Here is a 25,374-nt window from a genome sequence, read left to right on the forward strand (position 1 = left end):
TTGTCATTTTCTACTCTCATCTAGGTTGTAAGGTTTTTGGAACAGGGACTTCATTTTTTAAAAAGTGTTTGTACAGTGCACCCTTCTAGTGCAATGGGTCCCTGATCTTGATTGGGCATTTAGGCACTACCATAACACTAATCATAATAATAATAATAATTAATAATAATTAATAATAAAAATATTAGTCTACCAGAGATGTTAACATGTGTACAAGCTGAAAAAAAGGTGCGTTAACGAAGATGCAAACATCACCAATTTTGGAAAATATGTATTAATTTCAAGAACAATTCAGTCCATACTTTGCAATATAAAGAGATGGACCAGTTTGGACAAATGAACTTCCCAAACGAAAAACACATTTTTGGAAGAAAGCAGAACATTTCAAAACTCTATGCCAAAGATATATTCTGTAATCTGAATTCTCTGGTCTATTGCAGGTGCGCAGATGATATTGACATTTAGTTTTGATATCATCATCTGTCTGGAGCTTTTATATTTCACTAAAATGTTTGTCAAAACCTCAAACACTCACAGATGGTATTTTTTCACCTATGTTGAGAGCCAATGTAAATATATATTCTTCCTTCTGACCTTGTTAGAAATGCTTTCTAGATGAAAAATTGAAAAACAGTCAATACCTTGACTGGAAGGAATAAAGTCCCTGAGCAGAGACTGCACTCAAAAGTAAAGCTTCCCTATTCCCTGGGCTTTTCGCAAGGAGCAACTTTATATACAAAACTGCAGTTATGAACTCCAAAAATCTGTGCCAAGACCTTTGTTCTTGGTGTGGTTTAAAAGAAGGTACAGTTAGCATTGAACACTTACAAGGTTTGGAAATTCTTTTCCAAAACACCTTAGACCACTTACATTTCCTTGCTGACATTCCTTTGTCCAGGAACCTTTAAGTGCCATGATTATAAATCTTCCTGAGAACTTGAGTCAGAAGTGGAAAGTCTTTTATTAATAACAACTCTTTCTTCAAGAAACAGTTTTATGGGTACCCATAGTAGAACCTTCTGATTTTTTTTTTTAATATTCTGGGGACAAAAAGGTTAATTCTGCGAAGCATCCCTCTCATTTATTGAAAACTAGTCTAATGCAACTGCCAGTCTAGTGGAGCCAATCTCTCTCTCCTCAACCCAAACTGCATTTCATATACTTTTTTCTTGAAAAGTGAACTGCCCAAATAGCTGTTATTTTACATTAGAAACTTATTTCCATAGCAGTGAATTTCTTGTTCCCCTTTGTTTACTTGGATAAATTATTAAGGTGTTGTCTGAGTCTCTAACAAATGGAGGCCCACCTCACAGACATCATATTCAGTAACGGTAGATTTTTCAAAAGTGTCAAAATGACTTAAAAGCTCAAGATTCAATAAAAATAAATGAGGCTTGTACCCTTACGTTGCTTAGGTACTTCTGATAAGTTGCTGTGGGGAAAAAAGAATCCCATTGTGAACATGTTCTCCTTTTGATGTATCCTTGCAAGTTATTGACTGCTGTGTGTGGTAATCCAGTTTATTAGGAGGAATTCTTTCATCTCCTCCTGGATTCTCTCAAACCCTTTCTATCAATCGAACAAGTTTGTTTATTTTACTCTCATGTAAACTAACCTTAGTGCTGGGAGATCATGTTGCTTTTGCCTAAAATAATCAATTATCCTACCATCGCAGGAGGAGAGCCCTCTAATACTTTGGCTAGAAGGCACAGTGATGCCTTGATGAGTAAGTCACCTTATTATGGCATAAAATATACCCCTTCCATAGAACAGGGCTGCTTGCACCATGAAAAAATAATGACAATGTTGGGATGTGTTTATTACTTATAATTACAATTTTTAATCTTAAAGATAAAACCTTATCCTTAGGGAATCTCTGATGGCAGGAGCTGAATGGTGTTAGAAAGTAGGTATCTCTGAATTTCAAAGACAGATGATATTGCCCTGGCACTACAATAGCAATGGTCAGTGATGCTAAGCTTAATACGGTCAGTTGCTGTATAATCACAAGATGCTTCAGTTGTTACGTTCTGGAATGTAACAAAAATTAAATGGGCACTGACAGAGCCCAGGAGATACAAACATATAATCCTCTTCCCCTACCTGCTTGAAATATTTGAAGTTTTAAGGTTTGTGCTCCTTGAAGTTGTGGGGTAAAATTTTCAGAAGAACTCGTCATTGGCCTGACTCTGCTCCCGCTGAATCCAATGGGAGTACCATTGACTTCTCAGGGAGCAGAATTACACTAGAGCTGAGCATTCTTGAAAATCCCACTGATGATATTCCAGTGACCTCATTTCTCCCACCTCTCTGTTACCCAAATACACCAGGCCAATAAATCCATGGTATTTTTCAAAACCAATGTTTTACATTTTTGTGAGCATGTAAATGTGGCAGCAGTGGCTAGCCATTGGCTGATGTACACAGTGCATTAGACAGCAAAGTGAGGGATAGAATGTGGGACACATTACCTTTTTTCCAATGTGTGTCATTTTTTCAGCATCTTTACCATGACTGAATTACTTTTAAAATATTCCAAATGTCTAGATTTCCAGTTTGATTGGAAAGATACTAAAAATGACATGAGGGGTTCAGTATTGAGCTGTGCTTATTTTTAATCTTCATTTGGAAGAAAAGACATCTGGCAGCTTGTAGTAAATTTCAATCAGAACAAAAACTTTTTATTATTAATCGAGGAACTTTTTATGTTCCAGCCTACTAACCTACTAAGTTTCTTTGCTGTTTCGAGTGATTACCCGTCACATTTTTTTCCTAATCTCGTGCACAGTTCTGCACTAGTTCATGCTCTAGTCACGGTGACCTGTTATGAGGCTTTCTGTTTCCAGGCTTGTTAATTTTAAACTTCTTATTCTATCTCAAATGGAACCATGGAAGAACAAAAGTCATGATTATTTGATCTTAATATGACAGATGTGTCATTTTGTTTTGTTTTGTTTTTTCAGAGGCCTCTTAGCTGATGGCTTCACAGAAACGCACTATTTGAAAGATGGCACTGATGTCATTCTCACACGCAATTACACGGTAAGGTTTGTGTCTTGGGGAATAGATGATGCTTCATCATTAAAACACCCACCACGGGAGAGTTGCCAGGATGGGGGGGTGAAATAAAATAGCTAGCTGGGTATTCTTTTTAGAGTGTTGTCTTTGGCAACTGCTTGTCCCTGTGTACCTAAGCAAGAATTTTGAGGGGGAAATTTTCAAAGTGAGGCGTGGGGAGTTTCACCAATGACTGTCATTGAAGCCTATAAGATTTTTGCTGTTAAAGCCTTACACAGCTCTTTGAAAATGCACTCGTTAGAGTTTTCTAGTAGGCCACAAACAGCCATTGTTGCACAAATGAGGAGTGAAGGCCTGATTCAATTAAAAAGAAAGCCCTAAAAAGCTGGCTTCCGCAGGCCAATGCCAAAGGTCACATAAAGGCATTCCAAGGTCTGCGTGGGTTTCCACAGTGCAAAAGCAAGATATATCTTTTATTTTTTGTTTTTATTGAATCAGGCCCTAAGGTATTTACAAAAAATATATCTGGCTAACTTGCTCTTCATTAAAATTAGCATAAAGTGCCCTTTTTTCTCTTTTAAAAAATGCTTTTTATAAATAAAGTACTGTTTTAAGGCACTCACATTTTTGTCCTCTGATGGCAAATATTAATTCCTTAATTAAAAACAGTGCAGCAATTGATTTTAATTATGAAGTTTATCTTTTATCTGGCTTAGTAGATCCAGCTCAGATGGACTATTTCTTCATTTATTTATTTACTTACTTACTTAATCAGTAGAAGCATCTCACTCCATGTTATCTGTAATGATTCTGTAAAGGAAGTATTTTCACTCACGTCTTTTTAATGCTAAGAAAAATTTCCTTATGAAAAGCCAGTCATGTCCAGACTAAAGCAATCAATTTTGAAAGTGATCAGCCTCTTTCTCTGTGTGTGCGCGCACACGTGCATGCATGCATGTGTGACTGTGTGCACGTGTGCACACATGCGTGTGGTGGTCATATCTTATTGCAAATTAGTGCAATGGAAAATGGCTGATCACTTCCTTCAGAAGATTGTATAACATCAATAGCTATCCCATGGGCTAACTTTATAAAAGGAGGGCTGTATAGTCTGTGCTATAAGTAAACAGCAAAAAGGCAAGTAAATGAAAAATTTCAAAATGGTTTTAAAATTCTTAATATTCAAATGAGGAAAGAATATACAATTTTTTGTGGTTCACTATTGAAGCAAACTAATCTCAGCTATGTGTACTGCTGACTGTAGAAAGTTTCCTCTTTACAAATACATTTGAAAGAAAAGTTTTAAGTAGGCAATGTACTTTGGTACAGTGATGATGTCAGAAAGACCCTAAATAAATAGTACTAACGGTGCAGTTTGCTACCAAAAATAGTTTGAAGAGACCAGTACAACACATTTTTGATCAAGAGCAACTGCAATATTGTTTAAAAGAAATGTCTTTCTGAGGTTCTATAATTTGATTTTACATCTTTTTTCATTCAGTATTCCTAAAGTGCCTGAATGGTGCACTCTAAACTAAATCAAGTTACTGATTTATAGTTACCTGGCTGTGGAAATGAAATCAGGTTTTGGTCCCTGTGCTACTTGCAGGTCTGAGCATTTGCTTGGTGCAGATGTTAGTGTTGTATTCTCTTCACATTTATACTAAAAACTAAATAGCCCCCCCCCCCCCCCCCCCCCCCCAAATCTGTCAGTCTCAAAGTTAACCACTGCTTTATTAGTTAATGGTCTGCAATAAAGCCAGAGCACAGCTTTAAATACAACAAATCAGCTAACTGTAATAACTATTCGTTTTTGGAGGGGATCATCTATTTCATTCAGTAATTTAAAACAGCAAAAGTCTTTTTTTGGTGGGTGAAAAATTCTGTAACTCAGCTGAGTTACTGAGCTAGAAACCAATTTTCCAGCAGTCCAATCACAGGATGTGATCTGATAGGTTTACCGTTTTCAATATTGAGCTCAAAGGAACCTTACCTTCTTGCAGCATGTGGATCTTGAAGAAGTTATGAAATGAATAGACAAGTTCAAAGTTAATGAAATATCTAGTTGCATGCCTGGAGTGGGAAGGAATAAGAACCTTTTCTATAATACACTCTTTGATAATGTCAGTTACACTTTAGGTGCAGTCTGTATGAGCCTGGGAATCATCATCCCCTTCCTCTTTCACCAGACACTTTCACAGACCAGGCAAATCCACAGTTAAAAGGCTGCATCAGCTCAGCTGTAGCACTTTAATGAGGATGCTCTAAGCCAATGAGAGAGAGCTCTCCCATCAGCGCACTTAATCCATCTCCCCAAGTAGCTATGTTAATGGGAGAAGCTCTCCTGCTGACATAGGGCTGTCTACACAATGGGTTAGGTCGGTATAACTACATCACTTGGGTGTGAAAAATCCACACCCCTGAGTGTGACATAGTTCTACCGATATAGGTCTGTAGTGTAGTCCAGGAGTTTGCTGCATACAGCTAGAGCATACAGATATCTGGCTTCCATGAGCAGCACCAGTTATAAATTGTGCTCCTGCCTGAGACTCCAGACTACTAACCCTTATGACTTTTAGTGGATGTTTATGTAACCAGGCTGTCTCAATGTCAAGCAGAAATATTGTGGCCATGCCTAACAGCTACATGCCCTTAGTTGTGAGTAAAGCAAACCTCTAGAGAGAATTCAGTGTGTGGAATTGCTCCTCTTTGTGATTTTCTTTCTCATCGGAGTGTTACTAGCACTTTACTGAGGCAGACAATGAAGACACACTAATAATAAGTCACTGACACACCATTTTTCTCATTGCTTTAACTATGGCAAACCATATAAATTCAGGTTTCAGAGTGGTAGCCATGTTAGTCTGTATCAGCAAAAACAATGAGGAGTCCTTATGGCACCTTAGAGACTAACAAATTTATTCGGGCATAAGCTTTCGTGGGCTAGAACCCACTTTGTCAGATGCACAGAGTGGAAAATACAGGAGCAGGTATAAATACATGAAAAGATGGGAGTTGCCTTACCAAGTGTGAGGTCAGTCTAACGAGACAATTCTATTAACAGTAGGATACCAAGGGAGGAAAAATAACTTTTTTGTAGTGGTAATCAATGGAGATACGCTGGTGTAAAGCCAGTGTGAGATAAGGCCCTATATCCTTCAGCACTTTCAGCAGAAGAATATAATTTTCTTTTCTACTCAAGAAAGTAATTGGTTTATAACCCATGGAAAAGAAGCCTTTGAGGAATTCCACCATGATTTCAACAATTTCCATCCCACCATCAACCTCAGCCTAGACCAATCCACACAAGCGGTCCATTTCCTGGGCACTACTGTGCTAATAAGCAATGGTCACATAAACACCACCCTATACTGGAAAACCTGCTGACCGTTATACTTACCTACATGCCTCCAGCTTTCATCCAGGACACTCCACACGATCCATTGTCTACAGCCAAGCTCTAAGATACAACCGCATTTGCTCCGATCCCTCAGACAGAGACAAACCCCTACAGGATCTCTATCAAGCATTCTTAAAAGTACAATACCCACCTGGAGAAGTGAAGAAACAGATTGACAGAGCCAGAAGGGTACCCAGAAGTCACCTACTACAAGACAGGTCCAACAAAGAAAATAACAGAACATCACTAGCCGTCATCTACAGCCCCCACCTAAAACCTCTCCAGCGCATCATCAAGGATCTACAACCTATCCTGAAGGATGATCCCTCACTCTCACAGACCTTGGGAGACAGGCCAGTCCTCACTTACAGACAGTCCCCCAACCTAAAGCAAATACTCACCAGCAACTACACACCACACAACAAAAACACCAACTCAGGAACCAAACTCTGCAACAAAGCCCGATGCCAACTCTGTCCACATATCTATTCAAGGGACACCATCATAGAACCTAACCGCATCAGCCACACCATCAGGGGCTCATTCACCTGCACATCTACCAATGTGATATATACCATCATGTGCCAGCAATGCCCCTCTGCCATGTACATTGGCCAAACTGGACAGTCTCTATGCAATAGAATAAATGGACACAAATCTGACATCAGGAATTATAACATTAAAAAAACAGTCGGAGAACACTTCAATCTCCCTGGACACCATCACATTAGGCCTGAATAAAGACTGGGAGTGGTTGGGTCATTACAAAACCTAAACCTAATTTCCCCCATACTAATTTTCCTCTACTGTTACTCACACCTTCTTGTCAATTGTTTGCAATGGTCCACTCTCATTACCACTACAAAAGTTATTTTTCCTCCCTTGGTATCTTATGGTTAATTGAATTGTCTCTTTAGACTGACCTCACACTTGGTAAGGCAACTCCCATCTTTTCATGTATTTATACCTGCTCCTGTATTTTCCACTCCATGCATCTGATGAAGTGGGTTCTAGCCCACGAAAACTTATGCCCAAATAAATTTGTTAGTCTCTAAGGTGCCACAAGGACTCCTCGTTGTTTTTGCATATAAATTCAATTCAGATTATAACCCACTGTTCTGAATTTTGTTACATTCTCATGTTAAAAAAAATGCTCCAAATAAATATTTTCTTATGAGGGAAACTAATTTGCTTAGGATTCATATCTGAGCTATTCCATTTTACCCTGGTCTTTCTCTAGATTATTGCTTTCTTTAAGAAATCAAGGTGGGCTTTAGAAGTGTGCTGTGAGCGGCTGTGTAATTGAAAACCATTCCCTGACACTGAAAAGGTTAATTAATGCAGCTAGATGTGAATGAACCAAGTAATAAAAAGGCATAGTGAGATGACTGTCAGTTGAAACATGAGTGATAACTTTCTTTTGCACTAATAAGATAGCAACCTTTTAGAATAGTATTTTCAGCTTCCAGATAGCATTTAAAGGAACTGTGAAAAAAAGAAATGCTGAACGTGACACAATCATTACTTTCCAGCCAGTCACATAATTGGGGATGTAGTATAACCTTTAGTCAACAATAAAATTAATTTTGATTGCAGCGAGAGTCAGTAGCTGTGTTGTGGTTACCTTTTGCAAGCAGATGGATTATTAAAGAAATACAATAACCCAGCCACAAAATGAAAAAGGATTGTTGCCTTTCAAAATAGAATAAGACCCTCTTATTTTTGTTTGTTCGTAATAGTGTGCGGCTACCTGGCTAGTTCATTTAATAAAATGCTTCCTTTCCAACCCACTTTTCATTTGCCCTGTGAGTTTCTCAAGCCATAGATTTGAGACTAGTTTTAGTACATCTCACAGTATGCTTAATTACCTCCTATGAATTTACATCTTATTACTAAAGAAAACTTATGTCTAAGCAAAATGTTGATGACAATGTGATTTGTTCAGCTGCTTAATTTTATAAAATGCCCCATATCGTAGCTTTCAGATAACATAATCAAGGAGAAAAAACTTGTCACATTTTAAATACACTGTTGATTGTCTTTTAGCAATTAGGGATGTCACAGGTACTTGTGTGAACTCCTTTGGTCCAACATTAAACCTTGAGAATGCTCATTACAATATTTCATGGAGGCAAAATGATTGCTATCAGTGGGATACTGGATGCTGTCGCCTGAAATCAGACAAGGTTTTTAGATAGAAAGGAAGAACCTTATAAAAACGAGGCACTGAATAGAATTTATGATTACCTAAATGTTTGCTCCTTCCTTCCTTTTTGCAATTAGGGTCACTGCTATTACCATGGTACTGTGCAAGGGTATCCTGATTCTGCAGTCAGTCTCAGTACCTGCTCTGGACTTAGGTAAGTGAGCTTTTCAAAGACATCTTGGACATCTAAAAACACATATAATCACTACAATCAAATCCCATGCTTCAAGGCTTCAGTTGGTTGCCTGCAGGAGTCAAGAAGGATTTTTCCCCCCAATAAATAATTGGCTAGATGTATTCTGGATTGATGTTTTTTCTATCTTCCTCTGAAATACCAAAGCTAGGCCAAACCTGGAGTTGCGACATCAGACAGGGTGGACCAGTGTTCTGAGGTGGTACCAAAAATCCTCTTCCTAGATGCTTGATTGGTGTGTCTTGCTCAGGGTCATACTGCTCTCTAGATTTGGGGTAAAGAATTTTCCTCCAGATCACATTTGGAGGGACCTTGGAGTTTGGTTTCTTGGCACCTGAGTCTCTCCTGTTCTCTGGCTGTGGCAGACAGTTTAGTCCTTGATGACTGACATGCTGTTGTCTCTAACTAGAGTCTCTGAGCTCAATATATGGGAATGTGATTGAAATTTAGTGGCCTGTGATGTACAGAAGGTCATGGTTTGTGCATGATTTGTGCAACCTAAATATTAAAGCTAAACGTGGGGACTAGGAATGAGAATTCATAGAATTTAAGACGAGGAGGAACCATTAGATCATATAGTCCAACCTCCTGTATATCTTAGACCAGAGGTGGCCAACCTGTGGCTCCGGAGCCACATCCGGCTCTTCAGAAATTCATATACAGCTCCTTGTATGGGCACCAACTCCGGGGCTGGAGCTACAGGTGCCAACTTTCCAATGTACCGGGGAGGTGCTCACTGCTCAAGCTCTGGTCCTGCCACAGACCCTACCCCCACTCCACCCCTTCCCGCTGCCTCCCCTGAGCCTGCTGTGCCCTCGCTCCTCCCCCTACCCCCAGAGCCTCCTGCACGCCATGAAACAGCTGATGGGGAGGGAAGGGGAGGTGCTCATTGGCGGGGCTGCTGGTGGGTGGGAGGCGCTGAGAGTAGTGGGGGAACTGATGCAGGGCTGCTGACGTATTACTGTGGCTCTTTGGCAATGTACATTGGTAAATTCTGGCTCCTTCTCAGGCTCAGGTTGGTCACCCCATCTTCGACCATTACATTTCACCCAGTTATCCCTGTATTGAGCCCAATAACTTGGTTTTGGTAAAAGCATATTAACAGGAAAGGCATACCGACATGATTTGAAGACATTAGGAGATGGATAATCCACCACTTCCCTTGGTGATTTATTCCAATGGTTAAATACCTTCCTTTAAAAAAGAAAAAAGCCTTATTTCTACTTTGAATTTGTCTGTATTTGGCTTCCAGCCATTGTTTCTTCTTCAGGTGATGGCCTCTATTTGTATTCTACTGTGGGTGCACATACGCTCCATGCACCAGCGACTGGAAGATTTTTGCTAGAGGTTCTGTTGGTCTGTGCCTTTGTCTTTCTCCTCTTCATGCTCCAAACCAAGGGTATAAGGGGTGATGCAAACTGACTGATTCTACAGTTCCTTTCTACCACCCATGGTCCAAGATGGAATCCTTCAGTGTCCACAGTGTTTGCTACAGCAGCATTTGCTTTATTCAGTAATTACCTGTAAATAATTGTCTATAGTCTTTAGATAGTTGTAGATGGCATCTTAGTTCTTAGCTTAGCTTAGTTAGTTAGTCATAATAGATGAGGGAAATCTTCCTCCAGATACACCTCTAAAAAGAAGATTTGTTCACCGACACCATCTAAGTCTGCACCCCAGTACAGGAGGCTAAGGAGGTCAAAAGAGGCATGGTGCCAGTCTCCAAGATCCTAAGAATAAGAGTGTTTTGAGGCTGCCACCACCCACAGGAGCAGGACCATCTCTGGTACCAACAAAGGAAAAGCATCAATACCCCTGCACAGGCGGTACCACTGCACTCTGATAAGGACTCGTCAGCACCTAGAATTCTGGCCAGAGTGACTGTGCCTGTAAGCAAGAATAGGCATCCTCACTCCCCCCAGCCCTTGTCAGGGGAGAAATACATTACACCTGAGGACACAATCATCCTTCCCAGATCCCAAGTCTGCCATCCTTTCAGATCCAATCATCTCAAGAAAGATCCTGACGCCAATGGCCCAGGGATGGCACAAGAGAGCACGCGAGCTGCTCTCTGGTACCTTCTGCCACTAGGGCATCACAAAGTCTGTACTGACAACAAAACCCATGGAATCAGAGCCTACTTTTTCCTCCTTAAGTGAATCAAATATTAGCGAGACAGCATTACTGCTGAAAGAGGAGATCTAGCTGGATAGTGGATCCAGAGTCTCCTGGGGCTCCCCCCATGCAACCTCATAAGACAGTGTGCTAAACTTGGTACCAGTGGCACACAATGTCATCAAGACCAATCCAGCCACCTTTTGTTCCCACTTACCTGCCTTATTGGGGGTCATGGCACCCATACAAGAACTATTCCGAGTTAGTAAGATGTTTTTGAGAATCATGTCATTCTTCTTCTCACAGGGAGGAGATGGAACCCCCACAGGAAATGGATGAGGAGTGAAGAACCAACATCAATGGAAATGCCTGCTCTGATGGGTCTGTTCTCATCTTCATCCCCTGATTAGAGAGTGGCACCAGCCTTGCCTTCTCCACCTGATGATTGCAAGCAATTCCAAGGCTTGCTAAAGAGGGTGGCAGACGTACTCCAGATTCCCCAGAGGAAGTGCAAGAGATATTTCATTAACTCCTGGGTATCCTACAGAGTGTGGGCCCAGGAAGATGGTGCTTCCCATTTTGCAGACTGCCAGCATGGTCTGGCATACCTCAGCTACATGCACTCCTATGCCAAAAAGTACAGAAAAGAAATACACTTCTACCCCAATATAACACGGTCCTTGGGAGCCAAAAAATCTTACCGGGCTATAGGTGAAACCGCATTATATCGAACTTGCTTTGGCCTCGAGCATTTCCGTTATTAATAGTCACTTCCCGCCCCCTGACTGACCCCTCAGAACCCCCGACCCATCCAAAAACCCCCACTCCCTGTCCCCTGACTACCCCGACCCCTATCCACACCCCCGCCCCCTGACAGCCCCCCCCGGATTCCCCCACCCTATCCAACACCCCCGTCCTCTGACCGTCCTGCCCCCAGAACCTCTGAACCATCCAACCCTCCCTGCTCCCTGTCCCCTGACTGGCCCCTGAGACCCTCTGCCCCTTATCCAACCCCTCAGCCCCAGCCCGGCACCCTTAACACGCCACTCAGAGCAGCGTGTCGGAGTCAGACATGCTGATGTGCTGCTTTACCGCGTTATATCCAAATTTGTGTTATATCGGGTCATGTTATATTGGGGTAGAGGTGTACTTCATACCAGACAAGAGAGCAGAGTTTTAATTCATACCCCTTATCCTGAATTCCTTAGAAATCCAGGCTGCCACTGAAATAAATAGGCAATGTCATCCTTACAGAAGGGATGGATCTTGGAAGCTAAATATTTGGACCTATTTGGAATGAAGGTTTTTACTACAACCAGCCTGCAATTCCACATCAAACTGTCATGCATTAGTGTCTAAATATGGTTTCATTCATTATTCCAAGTTCATGGAATTCACTGACAAACTCATGCAACAGGATTAAGTGCCATTCCAAGCACTTATTGAGATAGGTACAATGATTGCCAGATAATCCCTTCAAGCTTCACTTGACACAGCATCCTAGTCAATGGTTATGGCTTTTTTCATGCATAGACTGTTGTGGCCTCAATCCTCTGGATTCCCCAGGGAAGTCCAATCTACAGTGAAGGACTTGCCCTTCTAAGGGAAAAGCCTGTTCAGTGAGAATATGGATGATTCATTATGCTCATTGAAAGAAGAAAAGGAGTACTTGTGGCACCTTAGAGACTAACCAATTTATCTGAGCATGAGCTTTCGTGAGCTACAGCTCACTTCATCCGATGAAGTGAGCTGTAGCTCACGAAAGCTCATGCTCAAATAAATTGGTTAGTCTCTAAGGTGCCACAAGTACTCCTTTTCTTTTTGCGAATACAGACTAACACGGCTGTTACTCTGAAACCTGTCATTATGCTCATTGAAGGACTCAAAGACAACCCTCCACTCCATGGGAATCTACACTCCACCAAGGAGGAAATTCTATAGACCACAGTCTCATAACCAACACCTCAACCCTTTTTCCATCAAAGGGGCTATGAACCACTACAAAAATGGCAGAGGATGCAGGGGAACAAGTACAATGTTCTCCCCTCTTCCTCCTTCAAACCCCAGCCTCGCACTAAGAAACACTTTCGAGAGATCTGAATCAAGCCAGTTGCCAATCTAACTACCCAACATTCAGATACCCAATTTGGTGACCATCTAGTTCATTTCTCCCAAGCCTAGCAAATGATAACAGAAAAATGGATCCTTGACATCATTGATATCCTCTACACTATAGCGTTCCTCTCTTCCACTCCAAAACCCGCAACTGCATCTATCTTCAGGGACCACTCCCATAAGAGGATGCTCATTCAGAAAGTAGACTCCCTTCTTCAACAGGGACCCACAGAACTGGGACATCACCAACATTGGGGAGAGGGGTCTTACTCACAATATTTCCTCATTCCCAAAAAGAAGGAAGAATGGAGACCCATCAATATCGCGGGCAGCTTGATGCCTTTATCTGCAAATTGAGGTACAGGACAGTAACCGTGGCATCAGTAATTCCCCCTCTGAACAACTGCAGCTGGTTCACAGCTCTTGACATGAAGGATGCCTGTATTCACATAGACATATACCCCACGCACAGAAGATTCCTGAGTTCACTGTAGGTTTGAACTATTGTCATTACAGAGTGTTCCCCTTTGGCCTCACAACAGTGCCAAGAATATTCACAGAGGTGTTATCAGTTGTGGTAGCCTACTTGCACTGCCACAGATCATCACTTTTCCCTTACCTCGAAGACTGGGTATTGCTAGGGAGCTCTCATCAGGAGATTCTGACAGTGATCTCATCTCTGCTTAACCTTCTATGCTTACTGGGACTTGGTGTAAACATAGAAAAGTCCGTTTTTGTTCCCATACAGACTATAGAGTTAATTGGGGCAACACTGGACTCTGTCAGTGTCAAAGCATACCTTCCTCAGATCAGATTCCAATCAACCATGGTATTCAGCTCCAGATGAGCCTGTTCAGTCTGTTCATTTGTCATCCTTCTAGGTCATATGGCCCCCTGCACCTATGTTACTCCCTTTGCAAGACTTTGCTTCATTGCCTACAAGCTTGGCTCCAGACGGTATACGTGCCAAGCAGACACAATATGGAAAAACTAGTCTCTCTCTCCCACAAATCTCTTGGGAGAACAGGGAGCAAGTGTGTGTGGGAGTTTTCTTCATCCCCCACCCCCTGAGAAGACATTGATCACAGACATCTCCTTGTTAGGATGGGGCACCCATCTAGATGAGCATACAATGAGAGGGACATGGAAAGTGGAGACTTTCCAAATGAGTTTCAGGCTGCATGTTATGAGTTAACAAACACCCCTCCTCCCCAAGGTCTGAGAGTCCACTCTACTAGGGCCAAGACCCCATCAGTAGCCTCGCTTTGGGATGTTCCTCTCACTGAAAACTATAAGGCAGCAACGTGGGGTTCTGTCCATACCTGTAATAGACATTACACTCTGCTGCAAGCTTCTCCAGCTGACGCACCTTTCAGCACAGAAGTACTCCAGGCATTGGTACCACAGAGATTCTTGCATCTTCTTTCTCAATTAATACTGCTTGTCAGTCACCCACAGTGGAAAACACATAGGGACTATCACTTGAAGGAGAAAGAAGGGTTGCTTATAGTGTATGGTAACTGGAGTTCTTTGAGATATGTGGTCCCTATCTGTATTCCACTATCTGCCCTCCTTCCCCTTTGCTTCTGATCCTTGATGCATGGTTCATGGTAGAGAAGGAACTGAAGAGGCAGGTGGTCCACACCGCCCTTTATACCCTTGGTTCGGCACATGAGGAGGAGAAGGGTGCAGGAACAGACCAACGGACACTGTTAGCAAAAAACTTCTGGTCTCAGGCGCATAGAGGCAAGGGACGCCCAAAGTGGAATACAGATAGGGACCACACATGTTGAAGAACTGTAGTTACTGTAAAAAATAAATAACTTTTATTTCTTATTGTACCTTTCTCCACTAGATTAAAGATCCCTTTTAAACCCAGTATTTTCTCCCCATGAAGCACTTATGCACTAATCCAGTCACCTCTCACTCTTCTTTTTGATAAGGTAAACAGGTTGAGTTCTTTAAGTCTCTCACTATAAGGCATTTTCTCTAGCCCATGAATAATTTTTCCAGTCCTTTCTCCAATTTTTCAAACATCCTTCTAAAAATACAGACACCAGATCTATACACAGTATTCCAGTATCAGTCTCATCCATAGAGCTGGCTGAAATTCAGGATTGCTGGTTTATGAGAAACGTTGACTTTTTGAAATTTGGTTCCTAGAAAACCTGAAAAAACTTCATTTCAGAAACAGCCACATGGTGTTTCCTAAACAAAATATGCTCCCTGGACCAGAAGCTGCTGATTGAATTGACATACTTGTGAGGGGAAACTGACAAGAATTTCAGTTTGTCCATAGTTGCTGGGATTCCCAAATCTGTGACTCTAGGGCAGACTTGCGCTTGGAGCAGAAAGTGGTGAGGTTTGTGATGGTCCTTTGTTCCTGGGAGGACGGCGTCTTTGTCCCAGAGCTTTAGATGATTTTGTTAGATATCCTGGGCCCAGACTTTGGAGCGCTTTGAAGATAAGGACCTAGACCTTGAACTTGATTCAAAATTCTCTGGTAATCCAGTGTAGGGTGTGGGTTCTCCATTGACAGCTATGTTTTGAGATCTGTCAGTTAGTCAGTTCTTAATCCATTTAATGTGTGCTTTATCGATATTGTACAATGCTATGTTTTTAATCAGAATGTCATGCAGTACTAAGTCAAAAACCTTACAAACGTATGATACTACAGCTACACAGTTACTTCTGTCAACCAAACTTGTAATGTCCTCAAATAACAAAATCAGGTTTGTGTGACAAAAACTGTTTTCCATAATTGCATGTTCCTGCCCTTAATTCTCTTTTAATGGAGAATACATATTCCCTGCAGCTGCATCAAGGGGGACATCAACAGGATAGTAGAATTTTGGGGAGTCTATATGATTGCCATTTTCCCATGGCAGTTGTGCCCAGGTGATGCTATATTTTATTCTGACAGTACACTGGTTGGCATCTACCAGACTGTGACAGAACCTGGTTGCCTTCCGGTCCTTGTTTAGCTGTGGAGTCCTCAAACATGTCCCCCCGGGGTAGTGAGCAATGGTATACACTAGCAATGACAAGAACTGCTGTACCGCTGTGAACTCCTACAGCTTCCAAGAGCCCAGTAGTTCTGAGAATTTGCTTCCTAATGTGGCTATAAAGCTCAATAAATTGTTGTGGTGAAAGATATAACATGTAGCAAGTAGTTTAGATGCTAATGTTAACACACACCAAAAAAAAAAAAAAAGAGTGAGAGAGACACACGTCAAGAAAAAAATTAAATTAACCAATTTAATAATTTCTCAGTCAACTTTCAGAAAGGTACTGACTGATGGTAGTTTTTAAATACACCATAGACACAATTCAGGAACCAATTACCCTTCCTAGTTGGTCAATCACAGAATGGTATTTACTCACAGAGCAGTTCCAAATCACAGTAATTAACTGTAAACTGGCTCTAGTGTTCTCCCTGGAAAACCAGTTTTCCTGTCAAATTTCCAGCTGTCTCAGACTTTTCTGGATTTGTTTAATTTATCTACAAACAGCATGACTATTTGAGCCTTTCCCTCCTCTGTTTTGCATTCTGTATGGTGGTGGTATTGTCAAGGCTTTTATATTATAGCCTTGGAGATCATAGGAGCAGAGGAGGAAGAAAACATAGAGTTTCAGAGTAACAGCTGTGTTAGTCTGTATTCGCAAAAAGAAAATGAGTACTTGTGGCACCTTAGAGACTAACCAATTTATTTGAGCATGAGCTTTCGTGAGCTACAGCTCACTGCATCGGATGCATACTGTGGAAATTGCAGAATATCATTATTATAGACACAGACACCATGAAACAACATAGAGTGAACAAGCAATTTGTTACCAAAATTCTTTTCCTTATTAAAAGGGCAACCTTGGCCATAGTTAGTAGGATTCCACTGTCGTCTTCCAGCAAGAAAACATTTTTTACGGGTGCTTTTCCATCTATCTGGCATTGCCACTAAATTTTATTCTAGTTAACCTATTACGTTTGTGGTATTTTAAAGTGCATTAGTCAAATATAAGCCATTGTCATGGCAGGTAAAAAATAATTTAGTGCCCCTTAAATATTTTAAAGAATTGCATGATTACAGTGAGAGCAGTGCTAGGAGTCTACTGCAGCTAGGGAAAAATTGCCCTTTGTGGGGAAAATAAAAGATCGTATTAGTCCTGCACTCCAGAGCTTTTTACAAAGAAAAAAGCTAACAAGAACAGTTCGGCTGTATGTTAAATGTGGTTTCTCTCTTTTCTCTGATTCCTTCTCTCTTTCACTTTTGGTGAATTTTGTGCTCACAACTGACTGACAAACCTAATCCTCTCTTTGAGTCCAGTCACTGTTTCCCAGCTCCTTACACAGTCATTTATGCCAGTACAAAGTGGATGTAAAGCCTTATCCAGTTAGAATAGAATAGTCAGAATAGAAACATTTTTCACTCAAATTGCACTGGTGCAAGTAACTACGTACAGGGCAGGTTGGTGGTTAATGGGCCCCTTATTGGTGTAGCATCTTCTTTGCCAGGGCAGGCTTTCCCATTTCCCTGCTAACCTTAGCATGCAGGGAGAACATCTAGGGTGAGGATATATCTCAAATCCATGTAACCGCTGCATTCTCTCTTGGGACTGGCCATATGAGTGCCCATGAGTGATAGCGGTTTTGTGATAGGAACACCTGTTGACTTAGACCCCAAAACTCATTTCACAGCCTGGTAACAGATAATAACTTTGTCAGTATCTGAGCTTGAACAGAAACATACAGTTGAAAGACTACATATTGCAATATCAGTTCCCTGAACCATCCACTTCCCCTCATTAAGATAAGTTAGGAATAAAAGGCCAGATGATGCAAAATACTAAGGGCCTGCTGTGAAGTCGTAAGGGCACTGAGTACCTCACAGATTTGGGCCCACCATTCACATAATACCTCTCTCACAAAAACATTTTTAATAATCTCTTTAGTCAGAAACGTTAAAATGCATATTATTAATATGAATGTTTTACTAGTATGCACAAAAAATAGTTTAAAACAGTACAGGAAATTCAGAGCTAAAGCAACCACTTGGTCCTTAACACATTCCATTGTGCCCGAGTATTGTAGAAATTAATGTCTAATGTATTACATTAGAAAGCTAACATGCTGCACTTTCCTTGTTTATGTTGCTTTTCCCTCCAGGGCTCTGTTTTGATCTGATATAGTTCCAGGAATCCTAGCTCCACACGGAGTTTCACAAGAAAGTACTGGGATGCAGTCATGGGTTAAAGAGGGCAGCCTTGCTTAATGCTCCAAGATTCTGTTTCTGGCTCTGCCACACAGTTGCATGAATTCGGACAAGTCACTTCTGTGCCTCAGTTTTTCCATCTGTAAAATGTAGATAATAATTCTTATCTCCCTCCCAGGAGTGTTGCATGAGCCTTAAAGTTTAAATACCATGTGATCCCTTGATGAAAGGACGCACAAACTATTATGATTATTTCATTTAAATTTCAGGATGCCGTCATCTTGCCATCTGAAACTAGCAGTCCATCTTGGACTCCTTTCCATCGATACTGGAGAAAGACACGTGCCTTTCCCATAGACCAAGAGAATGCATTAAAAGGCATGAAACTGACCCAAAAGAGAAGGTTGCACATTTTAGAAAGCTGTGAAGCTTACATATACAATGCAGCCATGTGGCTAAGCATTTAAGACAAATTATTAGCTTATATATGGCATTTGATTGCCTATCCAGTATTGCATAAGGAATAGTGTGAAATCTGAAAATTAAGCTGGATTTGAAAAGCACATGTTGCTCATGCAGGAGGAAGGGGGTTTGAAGGTCATTTTGCCATCCAAAATACTCTTCTTTCTTTCCCAGGAAAAGGGGACCTCCTGTTTAGTAGCAAATACGTGAGTCTTCTGGGGATATATTTGCACATCTGCAAACCCTTTTGCATGCAGGGTATAGAATATACACACATAAAACCTATTTGTCTGAAGAGGATTTGCATGCACAAACCCCTTTACCTGAATGCACAGGAGCAAGTGCTGGAAAAGCTCATATGCAGGTACACGTGCATACACTAGAGGAAGCCATGTTGAGATCTCACTGATCAGCAGACCCTAGGTGGGATTTTAAAAAGTGCCTCCGTGATGTAGGAGCGTGTGTCTCATTGAAAGTCAGTGGAACTTTTGCTCCTGGGTTGCTTATGTACTTTGAAAACCTTACCCCATGTGCCCAGGTGCACCATATTTGCTAAATAATAAGCACAACAGAGTCATACATACATGACATTTTTAAAAAAGAAAAGGAGTCCTTGTGGCACCTGAGAGACGAACAAATTTATTTGAGCATAAGCTTTCGTGAGCTACAGCTCACTTCATCGGATGCATGCAGTGGAAAATACACTGTAAGCTCACGAAAGCTTATGCTCAAATAAATTGGTTAGTCTCTAAGGTGCCACAAGTTCTCCTTTTCTTTTTGCGGATACAGACTAACACGGCTGCTACTCTGAAACATGAAATTTTTAGTCACTGCACAAAAACAACAAATAGAAAGTAAAATCTTCTCTGTAGGTCCTATGGTATTTAAAATCCCGTCTTTATCGACTCCAAATCTGGGGCCAAGTTTGACTTCAGTGTCTCTTTACTGTTTTCCTATATTATTTATTATATAGTTCTACAAAATAACATACTAAAATGGCATTGTTCCTCTAGTTCCTTGCTATCTTCCCTGGTCTGTCTTGCCATTCTAATGGTAAAGCTCACTCATAACACTTTATCTGATAATACAGTTACTGTGCCTTGACTCCCAAGTACAGGACATTACATTCTATTGTCACTCTGTGTAACTCCATCCTTGAATTCTGGGCACCAGGATTTCAGACCAATAAGCAGTGACACTGGATAAATCTGACTTGCAATGTGAAAGGATTAACCTGCCTAACTACGTGTTACAATGGTCTCTGTACATGGGTAATTTTTATATACTGTACTATGGAATAGATTTTCAGATTGATGAAGGCCATTTTGCTAGCATAAAGCAGGTTCATGTGACTGTGGGGTGTATCTAAATGAGAACTCCCTTATTATGCTGCAGTACCTGAAAACAACACAACCATTGTTTTAGTGGTCGCTTTGAATTTCTCTCTGTTGTTGTTTTGAGTCAGACCTTTAAGTTCTGATGTATGTAATAATAAGCTCCTATATTGTGCTGTTCATCAGTAGAACTTATAGCTCTGTACAAAGAAGGGAAGTTTCATTACTTCAGTGAGATGAAGTGAATTACCAAGGGTCATCCAGCAGGCTGGTGGTAGAACCTGGATAAAACCATGGTCTCTTGAGTCCCAATCCTGCGCTATATCCAGTAGGCCATTATGTTACAAAGGGGAAGGAAATAATGCTCTTAAGGCAATGTAGGTCAAATCTTGGACTACTTATTCAGGCAAAATTCTCATTGAAGACAATATAATGTAGATTGGCCTCTACATTTGGAAAATTGGTACACTTCAACACAATAAAGGTTATGTTTCCTTTTCCTTTCAGACGGCCTTCATTTCATGCTCATCCAAAACTTGAGCAAACGCCACATTTGTGCACCCACATGGGCAATTGCACATTTCCGCTGTGTAATTGTCTGCACACTTACCGGATTGGCTTGCACTCTTGAGGGTTCCCAGTGCTCATAAAATGGAGGCTGGCAGAACATTTTCCCCTACAAGTATAACTGAAAAGGAGCTGAAACAATTTTAGAAGACTCTTTCCAGCTGAGCTTGTCTGCAGAGTTATGAACCTTTGAGAACAGTTATACAGAGGAAATACAGAGAGACATTAACTAATGGCAGTAAAGTTTCCAGAACCAGGATGATGTGTGGGCATGGGGAATAGGCAATGAGCATGAACTACTGAAGCTGCAATATTCATAATTAGTTAACTTCACTGCTGAGCAGAGGGGCAGCATGAGATATTCTCAAAACTTAACTCCCTTAGACTTAAGTGGAACTTCACTGATACATAGGCCTTGCATTGAGCCTCTGTATAGAGATGAATTTCACCCAAAATGAATATATAATATATACAAATGAAACAGTCTTCTATTTCAGTACATTTCTTATGTACTAAGGCAAATTACATATACATTCTTCTTCCAGTGGTAATAGGATTTTTTATTGTTTTTATTTAGAAATGAGCATAACTTTGAGCTTCATTAAAACCAAATGTTTAATTGCATTCATGGGTATCAGATTTATTGATTTACTTAACTCTCCACTTGCAATGCAGCAGAATAATATATCATAGCTTCGGATAATGCTGCCCTAGCCAAGTTTTCCTTTAGTATCTCAATTTCTCAGACAAGTATGCATCAATGGTTTATATTGGCAGGGCCCACCCTTCTGCTGACAGGTTGGAAAAGAAAAATCCCTTTTGTATTTTAAGATTTCCAAAAGCCTGTTGATTTATGAAATATTACTGGCTTTGCATTAGGTTTTGTTTTTTAAAAAAAGGAAGGGAATAGACCATTTCACTTTGTCATATTAAATAAGTCGAGTTATTCCCTCTAATTACACTTCCCCTCAGGAGGTTCCTGGCAAGTTAACCAGCAATTAATAACTGCATTTGTTATTTTATGTTTTAAGTTTCCTTTCAGTGGGATGGAGAGAGAATTCCACGTTGTGTTCCCTCCCACTCCACAGAGGGGGATCTGCCCATCCTGAGGAGGGATCAATCCTCTGCAGCCTTGTTTGCCTTGTCAAGGCAGTAGTGAAGGCTAATGGGGCTCAAATTCCTCCTATTTGGGGATGTGGGCAAGGGATTGTTTCTCTTGAGGGCAGGAGAAGGGGAAGGAGTTAACTATGAGGCCAAGGAACCCCTTCTTTTCTGTAGGAAGGAGTAGGAGTATGGAGGTTACTGAGCAGGAAGATGAAATGGAGAAAGTGTGATGGGGCTTTGAGGACAGAGATAGGAGGAGGAGGTGAAGATATGAGCAAGAAACCGTACCCCTGTGACAGATGCTAGTCATGTCACTTAAGGCAATACTGGAAGGTGCTCAGGTACTCTGGTGATGAGGGATTCTGAATTTTGCTTTTGTTGTCACTCAGCTATTCAAGAGGGAGTCCTTTCGGTGGGCAAACTCCTTCCCACCAAGCACAGCTTCTTCCAGTTCCCTCCATGCTCCTTCACAGGTTTCTTCCAACTTCATGACCCACCACTAGCTGGAAGGATTGGGGAGAAATGAAGAGGCACAGGGCCTGTGTGCAGGTAGCACAAGCCTTTGGTAGATCTCGGGAGATCCATGATGGATCCCCATCAGCTCTTTGAGCTCTCCCTTTTTGATACTTCAGTCTCTAATGCTGACGTAGAAGGACACTGGGGTCCGGGAGGGACACCGGCCTGCAGAGGGCGCTCCGAAGCTGGAAAAGAGCTAATTCCCAGGACGATCAGCAGGAGGTGCTGCACCGGTGAGTTGTTGCTTCGTTACATTTACGCACCTTTTATGAACACCTATGCCTTGTCTACACTTGTGGCAGCGTGTAGGATACAGGTAGCTACACAGGGGAGTAAAAGGCTTTGTCAGGAGAGGCAGTGGCAGCTGCCCACTGCCGGAGCCTTTTCCTGCTGCCCCCTTCCTCCGTCCCCCACCACAGCCTTTCCTTGATGCAGTGAAAGGCTCCGGCAGTGGGCAACTGCCAGAACCTTTCCCTGCTGCCACTTTGCTGCCCGTAGATTTTCCCTGCTGCTGGACTCTTTCACTGCAGCAGAGAGAGGTTTTGGCAGCAGGACACTACTCTGATATTTTTCGGCAGAGTAGGTGTGGGAGGCACTGCTTGGGCATGCAGAGAGCCATGTAGGGTATATAGCCTAAGGGTTCTGGCACGTCAACTCTACTCAACATAGCAGTGCCTCACTGTCTACCCTGATATTTATACCTGCGCTAGGGAGGCATGTAGTGTCTGTACCCTTCATGCTGCTGTAACTGTAGATGGATCTTAAGACACTGCCAAGATACTAGGTACCCCTTTCCATTTTCAAATTCATTGCCCAATTTTGTTTCCATTAAAATGGCAAAATTCCCACGGGCTTCACTGGGCACAGGAGCTGGCCATTAACTATTTACAATCTCAAAGGAAAGTTTAAAGAACTGCACCAAAATTGAGCACTCATGTTGCACAATGTCACTTGAATCCTTTAATGACTCCTCTTGTCATATTTGCTCAGGTACATGTTCTGTACGTTATGTACTTATTGCATTTGTAAGGCATGGATCAATGAGCATTAGTGCTGGCTGGGAAATGGAGAACAAAACATAGAATACTGTATAATTTCAATCTGGCATCCTAGCCCTGTACAGTAATACCAGTACTGGGGCCTAAAATAAAAAATAAAGCTCCAAACAGACCACCATCCAGAACCCAGGACAAATCCAACAACTACACCACCAAGCAAACAGGAACGTTCCCAGTTAACACAAAATTTCTGGAACAAAAAAGATTGCTGTAGCCTAGAAAGAAATAGAAAAATGAAAAATAATGGAGGGAATCTAAAAATGGCCCAGGCTAAAGATTACTGCAATCAATGGACTTTACATCAGCAAGGACCCGTGGATAGAGCATGGGTCTGGAATGCAGGAGATTTGGGTTTTATTCCCAGTTCTGTCACTGGGTTGGTGACTAATCTTGAGCAGTCATACCTTCCTTGTGCCTCAGTTTCCCCATCTGTAAAACAGGGGTATACGTACTGACCCCCTTTGTAAAGCTCTACAGATGAAAAGAACTAAATAATTTAATTATTATTCGACATCGTGTTGTAAATGCAGCCAGAAAGGACCTCCAGGAGAGAGGACTGCCAGAGAGGACTGTCAACTGAGAAAACTACTCTTGGCTGAACTCCGATACAAAGGCCCTGACACAAAACTCACTGAAGTCAATTAAATTCTGCCTATTAACTTCAGCAGGCACTGGATTAAATACAAAAAGCCAGCTCACCCCATTATATCATAACTGCTGGGCAGGAGCATAGGGTAGGAGGCATTCTCTCCGGTAAATAGAACCTAGGTTATGGAGGGGTTCATATTCTAATACGAAGTAATAAAAATGTGGAATATTTTAGATAACTGGCCTATAATAATAATAATTCTTCCCCAGCTGTTTTCCAAAATTGGAATGGCTCTTGGTAAAAACTAGTAATATACAATGCAGTGGTGGTAAAATCAATAAATGTCTCCCAGCATTGACTAGTTTTTATTCTTTAAAACAAAAAGGTATTCAACAGAAAATCCCAACTGTTGGCTATTCTGCTTTGGAAGAGATCATCCCAGCGGAGCCATATCCTGTCTTGGCTTTGAGAATGTGTACACTATGCAGGAGTGGGAGAAACCCATGCTCTTGAGGAAGAGGCAAAAGCAGTGTGGGAGTAATCAAGCCTCTGAAAAATCTGCGACAAAAATGTGCAAAGAAAAGAGTAATTTTGGATTTATTTGATTTGAATCGGATTCTGAACACTGAAAGGCTGTAAGGTACAATTATTTTCATCCCCCACCAAAAGAAGGAAAGATGTAGAAGTTTTCAGCTAACTACATTTTTAAGGTGCTGTATTTGGCACTGATTATTGCAAAAAAAGGCATTTGTAGGAAAAGAAAATTAGTGAGAAAACAGAGAGCCAGCCAAGATAATACATATTTGATATTCATTATCTTATTACAAATGGTCAAAACCAGGTGTTGATATCCTGTAGGCAGCACTCAAAGAATAACAATACATTAAACTGAAAGTTATATTTTTCCTTTATGTTGAATTTGCAGATTTTTGTACAGCATGATGGCCTGTATGCAGAGGTAGAGCTGTTCTTAAAAGGTGGTATTCTCATTCAAGATGGAAATTTCAGCAGCACACTGAATTGAGGGTCCCATTCTCGCTACTTTAGTTGGAGAATGAGATTAGTCTCTCAATTAGGTGTCTCCTCTTCTCTTGCATCCACATTTCCTGCTCCTGGGGAAAATACAATGGAAGGGAAATAGTGCTTATTGAGTGACTTTGGACAATGGTTGGGATTACAAAATGATACACTGGGAAAGCTGTAGTAATGATACTACCACTTGCAACTTGTGCACTGTACAGTGTGAGCAATTTATTCTATAAACCCCTGTGATCATGATGCTGATGGAGAAGTGAGAGGTTTTTAACCAATTGTACAGTACAAATAAGGACTTTGTGTAAGTTTAAATACAAAATATAACATGTATTTTAGCAATCTGTATAGTTTAAGAAACACCTAAATGTTGTGTAGTATTTAGTGTTATGTAAAGCTCTGGGGTGGAGGGGGGGGGAGGAGAGAATAATGGTTATCACTGAATTATAAATGCTCCA

The 25,374-nt window shown here is 41.2% G+C and overlaps 1 protein-coding gene across 1 annotated transcript in view; it reads left to right on the forward strand.

The window, feature by feature from the left end:
- Positions 1-25,374, forward strand: part of ADAM12 (ADAM metallopeptidase domain 12) — a 341,603-nt gene that overhangs the window by 215,607 nt on the left and 100,622 nt on the right. The window contains exons 4-5 of the mRNA XM_007053046.4: positions 2,964-3,042; positions 8,702-8,778. Of these exons, the coding sequence (XP_007053108.2) occupies positions 2,964-3,042; positions 8,702-8,778 (156 nt within the window). The remainder of the gene's footprint in view (positions 1-2,963; positions 3,043-8,701; positions 8,779-25,374) is intronic.

This window comes from Chelonia mydas, chromosome 7 (genome assembly GCF_015237465.2).
Source record: "Chelonia mydas isolate rCheMyd1 chromosome 7, rCheMyd1.pri.v2, whole genome shotgun sequence".
In the NCBI taxonomy this organism is placed as follows: Eukaryota; Metazoa; Chordata; order Testudines; family Cheloniidae; genus Chelonia; species Chelonia mydas.